General features: G+C 35.7%; 1 protein-coding gene across 1 annotated transcript in view; it reads left to right on the top strand.

Moving 5' to 3' along the window:
• Positions 1 to 12744, top strand: part of LOC106716620 (protein dead ringer) — a 103327-nt gene extending 90583 nt beyond the window's left edge. The window contains exons 5-10 of the mRNA XM_045681527.1: positions 8190 to 8373; positions 10321 to 10462; positions 10744 to 10921; positions 11274 to 11421; positions 11609 to 11904; positions 12521 to 12744. Of these exons, the coding sequence (XP_045537483.1) occupies positions 8190 to 8373; positions 10321 to 10462; positions 10744 to 10921; positions 11274 to 11421; positions 11609 to 11904; positions 12521 to 12645 (1073 nt within the window). The 3' untranslated portion in view covers positions 12646 to 12744. The remainder of the gene's footprint in view (positions 1 to 8189; positions 8374 to 10320; positions 10463 to 10743; positions 10922 to 11273; positions 11422 to 11608; positions 11905 to 12520) is intronic.
• Positions 12745 to 17017: the final 4273 nt, after the last annotated feature.

Here is a 17017-nt window from a genome sequence, read left to right as displayed (position 1 = left end):
TTTACGCTTGTATAAGTTAGTAAGGAAGACAGAAACTATTTTCATTTGTTTCGATCCTACAGCTTTATCGCTTTTCTTATATCGGTTTTATGTGTACGTGTTCGGCATGTTGAGGGGGGTGGGGCACTCTATTACTTGGTATATCACTAAGTTTGCCCTTATATTTTGACCGAGACTTCCTCAACCGACACTGCCACTTGCTTTTATAACCTAGACTTGTCTTCTCTCTTTTCGACATGTCCGAAATTCTAAAATAAGAGTAAGTAAATTAAATGAATCTGTTAATATTTTAATTTTTCTCTGAATAAATTCTCGTTTTACAAAAATAGATGTTTATTTGTGCGCTCGTGCCAAAACAATTGGAAGATAGTCACATGATGAGCGGATATTAAGAAATATCATTTTAAATTTTTTAAGTAATTACAAATAAAGATACTTTATTCTTAATTCAAAGTTCAATGATTTCAAAACACGCTCATTTACTGTTCGCACTCAAAGTCATTAATGGTTACGTAAGCAGTACCATAGTGTAGGTAATCTCGTTGTAACTATAGACATGTCCAGAAAGTCTGTGGAAAGACAATTATCACTGGAAACGTAAGCTCTTCGTCTATATCCAACGGAAATCGACGAGATTGAAGTTTCCTAAAAGCGCGAATGGTATTTACAAACACATGTTTGTTCAACACATCCGTATGGTCAGTGTGTCAGGTCGCAGGAAACGCTTATCTTAGCAAGGTATCTGCATTATCACATATCCGCACTACGACATTAATTATGTGTACTTTTCCCATGGTATTATCAAGTCCGTTATGTACAGGTCTAGTTAAAGCCATTAGAAGAAAATAATCTGCTAAATCTAGATAAAATAACGTTAGCTAAACATACGAATACAGTTATTAAATTATTAAAATTACTAAGCGAAAGAAACTCAGGAAAAGTTCACAAATATGAATTGTAGAGTAAATATTATTTTATATCATTAACTTTCATCATTTGCTTGGTTTTCTTATAAAATATTTCGACTAACCGTGGTAAGACCAAAAACTCTCTATAAAACACAGCGTCATCCCGGTCATTATTTTTGACAAAACAATATGTTTTAAACGGAGATTTTGGTCTTAGAAATACACGGTAAGTATAATCACCGTATATCATATAATAGAGTAGGCGGTGCCTGTTCAAATCACACGCCCTCTCCAGGCGGATTGCTCACTACAGCTTCTCTTCTAACTTTAACAGTATTATCTATGCACCTCTCTGTTTTTCTATACTCTATGTCTTCTCACTCCATTAAAGTAGTAATATCTGTACTAATCTGAAGTCGCCATATGTTTTAATTTTGTTTATAATATTACGTAATATATTGTAACATATAATTTGTATAGTAACTTGTACAAAACTAGGTGATTCTCATATCTACGTACAAGGCGTTAAAGTGAGGCGCGGCGGGAGACAGGAAGCAAGAGATATTAATACAAAGATAACCATAATACTATCCTATATCTGTACATGCAACAACAAAGAGTTTCTTATCTACAATCGAAAGCCTATTACATTGTAATTTGATTATCTGTAATGTCAAAGATCAAAGAGTAAATATCTTTTGTAATTGTCGAACGAAACTTCATTCATTGTATTGGTCCAATTTCGATAGATAAAACCTTGAAGGAGGTATATTTTGCGCCATATTTCCTGTGGCTGCATTTGTGTTACTGTTCGTAATACTTTAACACATCTCCTCTCAACCTGATATATAAATATAAATTTAAGATGTCATGAGTTGTGCTGTTTCAAAGGATTCTATTTAAATTTCATTTGCTGCCGTATTCAATATTGACTACTAAACCAATGAAACAATGCTACTGGTTTGTTCATTGTTCAAAAGATAGTTATGAAGAACAGGAAAATCAGAAATTGACCCTTTAGTATACCTTTCCCAATAATTTGCTGCTGAATGTCACCCCGACTCTAGTCGTTTATGTTAATGGCCCATTGTGACCGACGCCTCATTTGTCCCTACGGCTATTGTCAAACAGTGTGCCCTTTGACTCCATTGTGAGTTTTTTGTCACTACTGCGCTGGATTATTTTATTTTCCTTATGCGTTATATTGCTTTGTTGATTCATACTTTTTTTTTTTATTGAAACGGTACTTTATAATTTAACGATCCCTTGTATACATTTAATTTATTATTGAAAATAATATTAAATATATAATATTTCTACGTTTGAATGCTGCAATTCAATTTAAAATGTCTGTATTTGGCAGAAATTCCTTCATAGACAGGAAGTATTCCATTACAAGATCAAAAAAATTAACAGTGGTGCTACTCCTTTCTAACTAAACTACACATCTCTGAGATTTTAATTTTGGCTCTACAAGTTTTCTTTCCTAATTCTATTGTTCTTTATTATAGTTATTTTTTGTTTATAAATAATAATAAAATCGAAAGTTAATTTATCATTCAAGTGTCAACTGCTTCCTCTATATAAAATATTTAAGAATCCATTTGCATTATTAAACCGTAAACAATGAAAGAGTCTTTCCATCTCGGGTTAAAACATGTTCAATTTTGGAATATCATAAATTCGAAGTGACGCCTTGAAAGTGCATAGTCACGGCGACGCCTGTCCTATTGTGATTCAAATGAACTGAGACGAGGATCTTTACACGGTGGCATTCTTCGTTTCCGCACCTTATTTCGTCCTCAGTATCAGTTAATAATTTAACGCACTTTATAATCCCCTCCTATGTCCATAAACAACGAATCAACAACCTTACATCTCGCTGCATATGTCTGTAGGTGGAGATTAATTCGTTTTTTAGCAAAGCCAGGAGCTTGTTTGTTGCTGCTTACTTTATCTTTTATTGCTTATATAACTTTATTACATTTAACAAATTGTTTGATAGTGTGTCAGTAAATCAGACTTTTGTCCCACTATTCTAGGAACGATTTCATTAAATTGTATCACATTGTTCAGATAATTTAACATTAAAATTAATAATCATAAATTTTTTTACAACACGACGTGTATCTAGCATAAGATTACGTTGATATTACTATGTCTTTTTATATACATTGTATAGTAACAATTAGCAACAATGTGTCGAACAAAAGAAATGATAAACAAAATTAAAGGTTTCCAATGATATTTTACGATTCCCGTAAGCGACAACAGCCAGTCGTAAAAACTAAATAGACGCTGCAGCAATAACTAACATGATATTTTATTTGGAAAAATTTTCAATATAGTTTGTATTTTATTGTATGGTAAAATTAAATAATCAATATTTAAAAGTCTTTTACTTATTGCGTATAATTGCAGTTTTATTAGTCTTAATTAAAAGTATCTGAAACTGACGTATTAAGTATAAAACATTAAAAATATGCAATACGAGTGAAATCCATATTAAAATCTGCAATTGTTGCACCACTGTATATGGACTGACTTTCACAATTTGCGAGGTTTTGTTAGGACTTTGTTACAACTTTATGGCCGTCGATAGTTGCCACCATCATTTCAAGGATTCCATTGTTGCATTCATCGCAATGATCTGCCATAGTCGCGTCGCTTTTCAGCCGCATCCGACATTTCCATTGTTGCAATTTTATTGGCAGTGTTACCGTCGCCGCGCGGATCATAAACCACGCAACAGCATTCGATACTATCCACCACGACGGCGGCGCGGCGCAGATGGGATGCGCGACCGCAGCGCAAGTATTATCGGGAACCGAAGCCACCGCAGCCGCGGATTTCATACGTTTCTAATAAATTGATACGAGGCGAGGTAGTACGAGCTCCGGCCCCGCCATTGGCTGAGGCGTTCCCCAAGGTTCGATACTCGAGCCCGGTTGTAAATCAACTTTACAACCTTTAATTACAGATATTTGCCTTCTCATGTGGGTGTACGAGATATCGGAGGGTTGTGCTCGCGAAAATATCGCATAATAATGGGTATTGACCCGTAATGATTCGCCCGTAGGTACTATCGGCCGCCTTTGTCTCGATCGTTGGAGCGGGAGAATATTCTTTTCAGAATGATTGCCAATTACATCGAATGGCCCCTGAATTCCACGGAGATGCACGACGTAAATAGGCTGTGCAGCTTTGATTTGAGTCAGCGTGTATAAATGATTTATGCGATATTAAACTAAACGGCTGCAAAATAGTGACGTTTTTAAGAGTGTTTTTTCGCACGTTCATTTGTTATTACTTAATGGTATCGTTTAATTACACTTTTTTTAAATTCAGTTTCAAACGAACGTTGACTTGATAAAGCTGTCAGTGTGCGGGATATATCTAATAAGAAATGTAATGGTGCGCGCGCGCAGTTCGCCACTTTGTTGCACCGGATAGGGCGGCCGCCATTTTAATGTCTCTCAGACGGAATTACGCTGGATTGTTCTCAAGTTTACTGCTCCCCTCGTGATTGATCGTCGTATCCTCGGCCTTATGTCATTCTCGCGCCGTATCTCTCGGAATTTGTACTACAAGCAATAAATACATATTGAGTTATGATAACTTCGCGCGCGAAATTATTGCGTCCGAGCTTTTGCGTTCGTATTGTGCAAGTTGTATGAAGCATTAAGATTCATTTTTATCATCGTATTGTTTTATTTTCGCTTTCTTTTTTGTTCTTCATTTATGCAATACTTTATGTATTCTTCGTACAAATTGCAATTTTCGAAGTGTGGAAATTAACACTAGAGGTTGCCGTGCGCCTAAATTAAAACTCCCTTCTGAGCTGCAATAAATTCACCCGCTCGTAAAGTCATAACGACCGCCTAAACAGAGGCTAGCTGTCGTTTACGGCCCTAATGTACGAATTTAAAATACCGACATTACTTAAACATTTGATAGTTTGATTACAGTTTTATGAAAATTGAATTAAACAAATAAATGGGAAAATTGAAACTAATTTTTAAAAGCAAAATTCATCTATATCAATCCAGAAATGTTCGTTTTTGGTATAAATGTTAACAGTAGCAAAAAGCACATACTACTTACTCTTCATGTGTACTTTTAAAAAGGTAGATGAATGGATGGATGTTTGTTAGAAGATCTCCGGAACCCCGCAACGGTTCTTGATGAAATTTGGTATAGATGTAGAGCATAGTCTGGAAGAACACTTCTGCACATAGGTTAGTTATTAAGTGTTTTTTTTCCTTAATTCCGCGCGGACGGAGTTACGGTCGACACTTCGCAATTTATATTTATATCAAATCAAAATTAAGTTTTAAATTCAGAAATTTATGTTATTTCGATTATAATTGTTACGTTTGTCACCTCGACATTAATTTATACGTCGAATCGTTAGCATTATGGTGTTGCATCGTTTTCCTTCCCTTTCATATTACCAACAACTTCAGTCTTATTATATTTATAAATACATGACCTTGTCATATTGATTATTCGCAATGATGAATTCATATTATATCTACAGAAAGAAATAATGTACCCAGATTAGACCAGGCTATAACAGCAGTGGGAGGTATTGGCTTTGCTGTAGAGTTTGAATTGGTGTGCGCGGGAAGTTGCTAGGTACAGTCTATAGGCGAGTAATTGAGATCGATCAAGTCGTGAATCGAGTTGGGCGGTGCAATCAAAAGCGTATCAAGCCAATGAGCGGGCAGCGACGCGTCTCGCAAGCGCGCTATTGGCCGGCCGCAGGGCCGAGGGGTATAGAGGCCCTTGATACAGCTTCGATAAGCGGGAGGCGTCGATTCTTGCCCCGATCGATTATCGTCCGCGTCGCTCCCAACTTTTAATCGAATCACTATCTTATATCAACTTTGTAACGTTATATCTACATACCAATTCCAACGAAAGTTCCACTTATGTTGCAATCATCATTCATTTGTGACAAAACTTTACAAATGTTCTGCATTTAATGTCTTTATTGAGAATAAGTATTTGAAAACCACAAAATTTGTGTGAAACTTAAATCTGACCGTAAAAAGTTACACCAAACCTAATTTCGACTACTTAAAAATTCGAATAAGATTAAAGGAGCTAATCGTTAGTTATTTACAACCCTTTATCGAGAGATCGGGGGGCGTCGAGCTGAGGATTTATGACACATGCACATTTGTTGTACAAAAGAGTTAGCTGCTCTAAGCGACATCGATTGCCAATAAATATCGCTGGAGGTGCGAGCGACACTGCGTGCAACACTGTAGCTATTGCGGTAAAGAATCGCGCGCACCACGTCATAAACCTGACGCCCGTCCATAAAGTGAAATTCATAATACAAATTTAGCGTAAGGTTTTCATAGGAAAAGCAATAATTTGTCACAATTGGGCGCGATTAGATCGGCTCCGGCGGCGATTTAGCATACGTCGTAAATTACTGGTTAACCGACCGAATCGAGTGTACGGCTGGAGTCTACATTAGTTGTCGGATTGGAGGGGTTTTCGACTCGGCAGGGTGCTAGCAGCCGCGCGACCAGGCGGTCGGACACACGCGCGTCGAATCGCGCGTTTTCCGCCGGCTCGCGGGGCGCGGTTTGTGGAAATCGTTATTAGGCTGATCGCTTTCATAAACAATAGCTTTTGTCCGCCGCTTCTCGCAACCGAGTTATTATTTGTCCGGATAACGGGTCGCTTTCCGCCGGCTCCGTGTCTGATAACACGTTCCGCGTCTCTGCAATTCCGTTTAGAAACTATTAGCCGGTGGCCGGGCGCGGTAGGGCGACGCGGGGAAAGGCGCTGGTCGTGCTTTATCATTAGCTCGCTCGATCAGCACGCGATCGCTCATTTGCCCTTTGTGCATGTTTCCCTTCCCAGTAGTCATAATTTTAATATTACACCTATTACCTTTATCTTGGGAAATTATAAAACGACTATGTTACGTAGTGACTAAAGTTAGACATTTTTGTAAAAATAAAATATTGAACAAATAGTTGTAGTTATTCTGCGCTTTTTATCAGTTATCTTTATCCATTATGGTATATTTAAGTATGTTTGTATATATGTCTCACAATGACATCATATTGACTTCTTAATTCTTTTTCAAGCATACATATATCAATCAACATACGACCGTAAGGATTACTTTGTTTATCTCATTTTCCTTATTTACTTTCCCATCGCATCACCCAAAGTTGCTTCGAAACATGAAAACGGCAATTAATCTCGGAAGAGGTGACGTTTGCCCCCCATCTGCTAAGCCCTCCCCCCACCCGTTCCAGATAACCAACTCCATGATTAAGTGCAGACGGGAAGGCGTACTGACAAATAGGCGTTTAGGCATTCGTTAATGCCTCGCTCTCATCAATAAACGATCGCTTTGCCCGTGTTTTCGCCCCCTTCTACAACGTACTTATGTACATACCTACATATATGTCAATTTTGAAGCCTTATTAATTATAATGAATGAGATACGAACAACAATAATACCTTTTAGGTAAAAAGTGTAGAAATTGAATTTGTCGGATCAAATCAACTCAATCTTTCAGTTTGTTTAATTTACTCGTGAAACGTAATATAAAGACAGTCTTTATAGCGAACATTTTGTAAATAAATACGTTAGGTGTACATCGTTCGCTACAACAGTAGAAAGCGTGTTTAAGTTCGACGCTCCGACGTCACGTAATCCGGGCGTTGTTTAGCCGCCAAATTACTGTAAATCAAGTGTTAAGTGGCGCAAAGCGTCCGCTAGTACTGCTTCCGCGGCCACCTAGCGGCGCGCGCCGGCAACGCGCCTCGTAAAACGCCGTCGATCTGCGCTCGTAAATCATTGATCTTGCGATGCGATGCGATACGATTTGGCACGCTCTCCCGGCTTTAGGGGTTTTACGGATCTTACGGGCTTTACGAGTTTTACGGCCCTTACACGACGTGGCTGTAAAGGGTTTTACAGCGGGAGCGCGCAACGATCTGACTTACGGCGCAACGCTCGCCCGCGAAGCTCGTTTCCTTGTCGTTGGTATCGCTTTGATGTGTTCTTGTCTTGTTCGTAACCTAAAAAACACGTAGTCTAATAAGATTGGCAAATACGTGTTGTAATTTAAATAAAAAAATTATTAATCCTGTGTATTAATTACATACTTTTAAATAAACTCAAAAGCTCAAAACCATTTCTGACATTTTCCTACCGAAAGAAAAAAAATCTTTGTAGTAAATTGTCGAAATTTTATTTTGCTATTGCTTTATAATTTCTAAGATAATATTTCATTGTTGCAGGCACTCCTATAAACCGGCTGCCGATAATGGCGAAGTCTGTGCTGGATCTATACGAGCTGTACAACCTGGTGATAGCGCGCGGCGGTCTCGTCGAAGTAATCAACAAGAAGCTTTGGCAGGAGATCATCAAGGGTCTGCGACTGCCGTCCTCTATCACCTCCGCAGCATTCACATTGCGTACACAGTAAGTCTTCTAGTGTCACTCGTGAGCAGTAGATATTGCTGTACTGCTATTATTTGAAAACACACTAACTGTCAAAATAGTTCTACCTCTACAGCTCTTTGTGAGACTTACTTTACTCCAGCAACTTTTGCCAAAATAGTAGATACAGTTTTAGTGAATTGATTTGAATTCTATAACTTAGTTCTATAACTGTAATATAGAAGACTAGCTATTAAAAAAATAAAAAAATATATTCAGTAGCCTATGTGTTCTTCCAAACTATGTTCTACATCTGTGTCAAATTTCATCAAGAATCGTTTAGTCGTTCTGAGATACCTTCAAACAAACATCCATCCACCCACCCATCCATTCATCCATCCATCCAACCACCGACCTATCCATCCATCTAAACTTTCGCATTTATAATATTGTAGTCAGAAGTAAGATTAGAATCGTTTCTATTTAAATGTTATACAACTGTATGTGCTGTAAAATTTGCAGATGCTTATTCCCAGCCGTATAAAATGCACTTCCACATGCGTTACTTACGCGACTTAAAATAGACGTAGAACGTAAACATTAACTACTCACTTGACATTAATGTTTCCATGTATCCTGAATTCGTTTTACACCATTAGACCGTATAGATTTATTTGTTGCTTCGGTTAGATTCTATTCGAGTGTTCTAATATACATCAAAATAGGTTCCAATATATGTGTGGTCCAAGCCGGGAGCTTCGTTTCGACTTTCTTTGTGCGTACATTCAAATTCTCACGAGCTGTAGACAAAGCGTCGTCGACAATGGCCACGTACGTCCAGCGCGACAATATGACAACTTCATAATTAATATCTTCTAACTCATCTCGACCAATATAATTTCCTATTTATCATTCAACACAGTTCCTTCACCTCGTTTATTGTCGGTCCAACATAAAGGTATCTTATATTTAGTATTCAAAGTGGGCCCGTTACGCATGACGCGAGGATTTCCAGTCTGGTTTGTGATGTCTGGCTACTTCATTGAATGTATTTCTGCGACTACTGTTACGTAAGATATTCTCTTAACGCCGATGCCTCATGTCGATTTTATTAGCATTACCTTAAGATCTATGTTTCCATTTTTGTCCACTGGCGAAACATATCGTTGTCTCTAAAAACTTTCTTAACAAAATTAAAATATCTATTTTATACACAGTGGAAAATCTCTGGCCAAGTTAAGCATTTAATGAGCTAAAATTTTACCTCTGAGAAAAAAAATGCGTCGTCTCTCAAACGTCGTTGACCGCGCATTAAATCATAAACCGTTAATGACGAATGTCGTATAATTTAAGTCATCCATTTGACAGTTTATGAAAAGGTAGCTAGTTTTTTTTACGTCGCGTCGCGTCGGGAGACTCAAAGATTGTCATTGTAGTGTCGCATTAAATATGTGAACAGTTCCTATGACTGATGGTAACGAACGGTTGACAATATGTTCTATAAAATTAACTCTACTCTAAATGGGATTAGGAATGTAATGGCTTGTTCTATTATACTAATAAAGGTAATGCGTTTGATCTTTATTGAGTTAAAAGATATGATTTAAAGGCTTGTCACAGTGCAAAGTACAATGCAGGCGTTATACCATATTATAGAGGTTGGAATTTTATGTGACAATAACTATTCTTGATTTGATCATTTGTCGAGATGCCGAAAGTTGTCTTTAAGATGAAGGTTTAAAATATAGACTAACTAGAGCAAATTAAGAGGAATAAGAACGACGGATTGGAATTTACAAGAACTACAAAACACTATTTACTTCAAATGTATGAAAACAATGTAAAGAAGTACATACTATGCTGACCATACATAGGAAAAAGATACAAAGATGGTGGTTCTTTCATCCGATCATGCATCATCAACTTTGTACGAGCCCCTTAGGCTATTTATTTTTTATTATTTAACGTTATTTTATTTATTATGTACAGATACATGAAGTATTTATACGACTACGAGTGTGAGAAGAAGAATCTGTCGACGCGCAGCGAGTTGGATGCGGCCATCGAAGGCAACAAACGCGAAGGTCGGCGTGCCTCGGGACAGTACGACGCGCAGGCGGCACTCGCCATGGTTAGTATTACACGGTGTAGTATGTTTTGGAGTTTTGGCGGAGGCCTAATTATAGTTCCTCTTTCCCTTCCCACTCTTTTCTTACTAGGAAAAGATGGGAAAGGGAGGTGGATTGGCGGAAGAGTGGAAAAGTTTGCTCCCTTGCTTTCAGTGTTCCATTAAACGTAAAGTTTGTAACACGATGAATGTGAAAAATTATTTTATTTCACACTTTTAGAATCGATTTTGCTGCTTTAATAAAGACGGGTATTTAAGTTGAACATTGTTGTATTACGTTTCAGCCGTCGCTGAACCGCGGCGTGTCGCTGTCGATGCCGCTGACGCAGCCGCTGGCTCTGCCGCTGGGCGCGGTGCCGCGGCTGCCGATGCACGCGCCGCATCTACACGCGCACGACATCGAGTACCGCGTGCGCGAGTACATGAAGATGATACAACAGCAGCGGGACCTCATCAGAAATGGTACATATACACCCCAAGGTTCTAACTTATAACATATGGAATCGGTGCGCCGCGGGGAACACGCACTTTTTCACTCATCGTGGAATCGCGTGGAAATCGCGTTGTCGAATAAAATTTTAATTTTGCCTATCCGTCTTGGTTGGAAGGATTGATTAGAGGAATGTTTTTAATCCTTGTATAAAACTTGTATCATAACGTTTGTTACATATAACGTACATTTTATGTAAATGCTTTTTATGAACATGAGATAAAAGGCTTTAAGATATGGCATAATTTTATCATAATATTATTTTGTAATAATATGAATGTAAGTACAAAGTTAGCATAGATAATCAAATGTTGTAATTGACAGGGTCGGAGTCGCCTCCTGGCAATGGTGGTACAATGATGTCGCCGCGAGAGGCCGCGTTGAGCGCCATCGACGTCTCGCGTCTCACACTCTGGTCGCTCTACAACAACAATAACAACAACAGCCCGCAGCCCGACCTCGAGCCGCAGCGGTACGAGTCTGTATTTTATTCCATTTTTATTTCTTTTATTTTTTAGTTTAAGAAAATTACCTCTATTTACTGTAGAATGATAAATTAAGAATTAAAAAACTATTTTGTGAATATTTTATTTTATAAAAACTGAAATATAAATCGAATAGTTTTAATATTTAAGCTAATATATTAATTTCTATTCCAGTGAGGCGTTGAATTTAAGCGAAAGTCCGAACTCGACGGCGAGCGGCGGCAAGCGAGAGGCGTGCCGCTCCCCGCCCCCGCCCGCCAAGCGCCGCACGCCGCGTCCGCCATCGCCCCGCGACACCTCGCCGCGACACCCGCACGTCACACACGCCGCACACGCAGCGCACGTCGCGCATCCCGCACACCCCGCACACGGCAGCCACGGCGCGCACGCGCACACGCCGCAGCTCAACGGCAACGCCAACGGACTCAACAATGGCGTCAACGGTGCCGCATTCAAGATCACAACCAGAGGTAACATCTTAATGATAACTATGAAGCTCTATTATATGATATAATAGAAATCAGGCGTTCAAAGTCAGTAACATGGCATTTTTTTTTATATTACAAGGTGGCAATTGCAGATGCGTTGCCTACCCTCATCAATGAAGGAGGAGACGCACAAAAAAAAAAAGAATATTTAACGTTCCTATGCATCCTGCATCAAATCCACCTCCCTTCCCATCCTTTCCTTATAAGAAAAGGCTGGGAAAAGAAAGAGGACTAAAATTAGTCGTCCGGCACCAAATTTTTGTCCTTTCTGACATGACTAGCTGAAATCCGCGACACCATCCGCGCGGAATTTAAAAAAAAAATAATAATAAGTAGCCTATGTGTTCTTCCAGACTATGTTCTACATCTGTGCCAAATTTTATCAAGATCCGTTGCACCGATCCCGAGATACCTTCCAACAAACATCCATCCATCTATCTAAACATTCGCATTTATAATATTAGTAAGATTGTGGCCTATACTAACATTTGATTGGAACGAAATTACAATAAGTATTAGAGACTTACTGTCTGAAATCAAGGCCCGTGTAAGGTCGTTTGTTTTATAATTAAGGTTAATAAAAAACTTTAACTTACAGGTGATGCAAACACAGGAGACCAGCAACTGGTGGTGTCAATAGAGCTGAATGGAGTGACGTATGAAGGAGTTCTCTTCCCCTCGCAGAGCAACGGCCAGGGCGCCCACAGGCAAATGGTCTCTTAAATAAAAACTTTTTACTTAAAATTCAGGTCACGAAATACTGGCTGATTGGCCACGAAAGTGTTGAAGTAACACAATGTTGTTTTAAATAAAAATAACAAGCAAAATGTTTGTTAATTAATATGAAATTAAGCGGTTAACTGTTACGTTAAATAACCATCTATTAGTTTATCACGTTATAACGAATGTGAAAATCTCTGTTAGTAGTTTTTATGGTTTACAAATGATTTTTAAGATCTTATAGGTTTGATTGAGGATTGGCATTGTTAATTATTACATTCGAATCTAAAAAAAAAAAACTAAAAACTACTCAATAATAATAGAGATTTAGGTCGCTTTCACTAATTCGTGATGAACATATTTTTGAACAGTTAACCGCTACATTTTATCACAGTATTTTTAATTGTTTTTATTCTAACCTAAAAATGTTAAATTGGTACCATAATTTTTTAGGTTTTCGAATTAGTTAGATCTCAAAATTATTTCCCAATTTAATTATTATGTGAAATATGTTCAACAATAATAATAAAAAAAACAGTTTATAATAGAAAATAAACTTATCTTAGTTTGTTCATTTATTTTAATGGATAATCAAATATAATGTAATTTAATAGTATTTTTCCATTGTTTTCATTTTATTATTTAGATATTAAATTCTAAAAATAATAAAGAAGAAAACAATTTAATATTAAATTTATTTTGTTTCAATTTTTATTTTTAAACAAAACATTTTTTTAAACGTTCAATATTTAAGAAAAAAATTCAACAAAAATTTCTTTAATTTGCTTATTAATTGAATTATTTTAAGAAGAAAAATGATAATTGGTCACGAAATGACAATGTAGATGTAGTTCTATATTGAGAGCTATGTTACTTATTTATATTTTGATTTTTTTTTGTTCGGATGTGTGTTAACTCGGTGGTGTGTTCGTTTGAATTATTTTTTATTATTTTTTGTGATGTAAATTTTTGTAAATATCTTGTATAATAAATAGCTTGATTCTACAACATGTATGCTTGTGATTTTTTAGGTACCTAATTCTTTTAGGAAGGTGTATATTTTCTATTGTGGACTTTGTCAGTATTTTATTAGAGTTTAGTTATTTATAGTATTGTTTTTAAGTAAACAATTGTCTGCAAATATTTGATAATTTTGTTAAAAAAACATTGTGTAACTAAATTTTATATGTTTTTGTATTGTCATAAAAGTAACGAAAATAAGAATTTTTTATTAAATTCTCGAATAATAATAAGTAAATTAGTAAAGTTTGAACATCGTTTCTAGAAGTTTCAATAACATTGACTTGATGTTTCTGACAGAAGATAAAAAAAATTATAAATGACAGCTAACCTAAAAAAAACATCAACTATTTATCTATACCTTACATATTTAAGTTTTATAATACAAAAAAATGCAGTATTGAAATTAAACTTTGAATTATGTCACCTTGTCATTATTTCTGTGATTATCTTCTGTTTGTACATTTAAAAAATAAACGCCATCTTTGTATCTGTCAATGTTAGATCGGAAACTTTAGCTACTTAAAAATAATATGGCCTCGGCCGGTGCACATAAATTTTAGGAAGTTTCAATTTATGCCATTTCCTTAGTTTAATAGACTTTTAGAGTAGATTGTAAGTTTCAAAGTGATTGTATTAGATAAAATATTAGGCGTGCAATTGAAAGTGAAAGCAATATTGAAAATGATTCTCGAGTCTTTTGTATCGAAAAAAAAATTGTAGAACGGAAATAGTTGTTGAGAAATAATTAAAAGGATTATGTTTATAATAATTTTTTATAAAATTAAGATTTAATGATAGTATGTAATTTAACCTAAATGTTAACACGATTGGGCTGTAGGAAGTTTTTTTTTGCTTAAAAGATTTGGTATAAAATAAATGAACCAGTCGATTTGGGTATTATTTCCAATCGTAGTGCAATATGCCCAGTTCATTATAACTCCAAATACAAAATTGGTACACAAAATTAATGTTCGTAGTACTTGTAAAAATAAGAAAGTGCTTTGTAAATGACTGATTTAATATTTTATAGTTAGTTTATTTAACGTATTTAATTTTTAAACATTAACTTGTATAATTGAATTTACAATTATTTTTTTTAGAGAAACATTATTCGAGGTAAGCGTTTAGCGGTAGGTTCGGTACATTCCGGATGTACGACATGCGAACGTGCAGTGGCCTAGTGCTGGCCATCGCCACTAGGTGGCGTTAGCGGTTTTCGTGTTACACCAAAAATTTTTGATGTATTCAAATAATATACATGAATAAAATAATTTTAATTATGAAAAGTCTTGTTTTTATTTTTACTGTGTAAAATATCCATTTTCAGGGTGTTAAAGCTGAAATTGCGATTTGTCTCAAGTTTGCCGAAGTTGAATGGATGAATGTTGTATTAAAAAAAACATATGTTTTTAAATAAATGAAATATTTAAATATCACCCCTTTCAAATGAAAATATCGCCATCTAGCGTTAACATAACAAAATACTAAAATTTGAGTAAGCTACTTTGCTATGGCTATACTCACAGGAGAATGTAGATGGCGCTTAAATCGGCTGGAATGCTTCCAATTCCTGTTTGCCGTATTATTTTAACAGAGATTTTAGAAAAAAGAGTTTTTTTAATTCCCCTGTAGGTATGTTTTTGCTTATATGTAACTGTCTGGTTTGATCTAGAACTGTTCTGTGAAGTACGGAATGTTGGACAAATTGTATGTTGGTAGATTTAAATGGTCAATGGTTGAAAGTTGGAAGTAATTGGTAGAGTGACACTATTGCATCGAATACTTGTAAGGATGGAATATATTGAAATATTTCATAGGAATATTCGTCCTGCAAACGGACAAAATCATAAGCGCCAACTACACACCGCAAAACTAAACTGCAATAAGTTTGGTGCAAACTGAGCTTAAGTGGCTTTAAGTGTTTAGTTTTCATTTACAGCACCATAAAGTTCAAGTTCGTTGTGTTATTAGACTTTATGTAAGGTTTCCAGTAACTTTTAAATTCATATTATAACTGATAACTATTTCAAAATATAAGATCATAGGAATACAAAATATTTTACGCAGGTGTTAAATAAAATAAATGCTTTCATTTCATATCATTTCATTTCAGTTACGTTTAAAACATCTTATAAGTAACCGTTCTAAATTATTAGTAGCGAAATTGCTAATTTTTTATTAGCGACATTAAGGGAAAGATTTTTTTCAAATTTCAAATAAAATCCTGAATATTGTAAACGTTGGAAAGTCCACACATTTTATCCTAGTAATCATAAAAAAGAAATAAATAGGTAACCTTTTTAAAAAAAATCAAACAGGTTATTAATGGTTAAGCTAGACGGAAGAACACTTTTACAGTACAGCTTTTAAAGCTTTCGCCAGTGTGGTTAATGAAGGTACACGGATATCTAATTACCGGTTAACGAGCATTTTCATGCACAAAGGTAGTGCTTGTACATATTTTAATGACATTAATTAAAGTTACGATTCATTTGAATTCTATCGTTAATTTGAAAATAACGTTTTGTAGAAAGAATCCAAAAAACCACCGTCACTTTTTGGGTCTAAACTACGTAAAACTTTTCCCCAAATGTCCCAAAACAAAATTGTAGATTCGCGTCTGGTTTCTTATTACCATTAAAATATCTTGAACGTACATATATATGTATTTTATACAATTAAAAATAATAAAAAGTAGTACTGATTATTTGTTTTTCAATATTTCATTATAATCGTTCTAATTCAGGTAGAATTGTATGATCCATCACAACTCAGTAGTTGACACATTGATAATTTGCAACAACTTCTTAATACTTCTTATGTCTTCTCCGGACTGTCCGTCGAAAATGACATGCAAGCGGATATATAAACTACCACCCGCCACGAAGGTCCTCTCAATTGCACGCGGTGGAATCGACAGCAAAGATCAATTGTGTTTCAGCCAGAATCAACACAAATTAAGGAAAATTAGCCAATTCGTCAATATTTATTATTGAAGCCAGTATTAAATTATGTGTATATCAATTTAAAAGCTAACATATACACACTGATTACTGATATCATCCCACAACATCGTTACGTAAACCGAATTTATCTACCTATTATTGTAGTTACCATGGTAACCGTTCCCCTAATAACGGAAATCCAATACATCGTGTTAATACCGAGGAACCTTGGATTAATGAAGAATAATTGTAACGTAGGTGGTATAGTTGATTAATTTTGTACATTGAAAGAAATCAAATAAAAGTGTATAATTTTCTTAATAAAATGTTACGTACTTAGTTAATCTTTTCAATAAAAAGGTAGAAATGTTTTTTTTATAAACAAATCTTTTTAGTTACGTTTACTT

The sequence above is a fragment of the Papilio machaon genome, chromosome 16, assembly GCF_912999745.1.
Source record: "Papilio machaon chromosome 16, ilPapMach1.1, whole genome shotgun sequence".
NCBI lineage: Eukaryota > Metazoa > Arthropoda > Insecta > Lepidoptera > Papilionidae > Papilio > Papilio machaon.
Note: the sequence above shows the minus strand (reverse complement) of the source record. Positions and strands in the feature narration are given on the sequence as shown.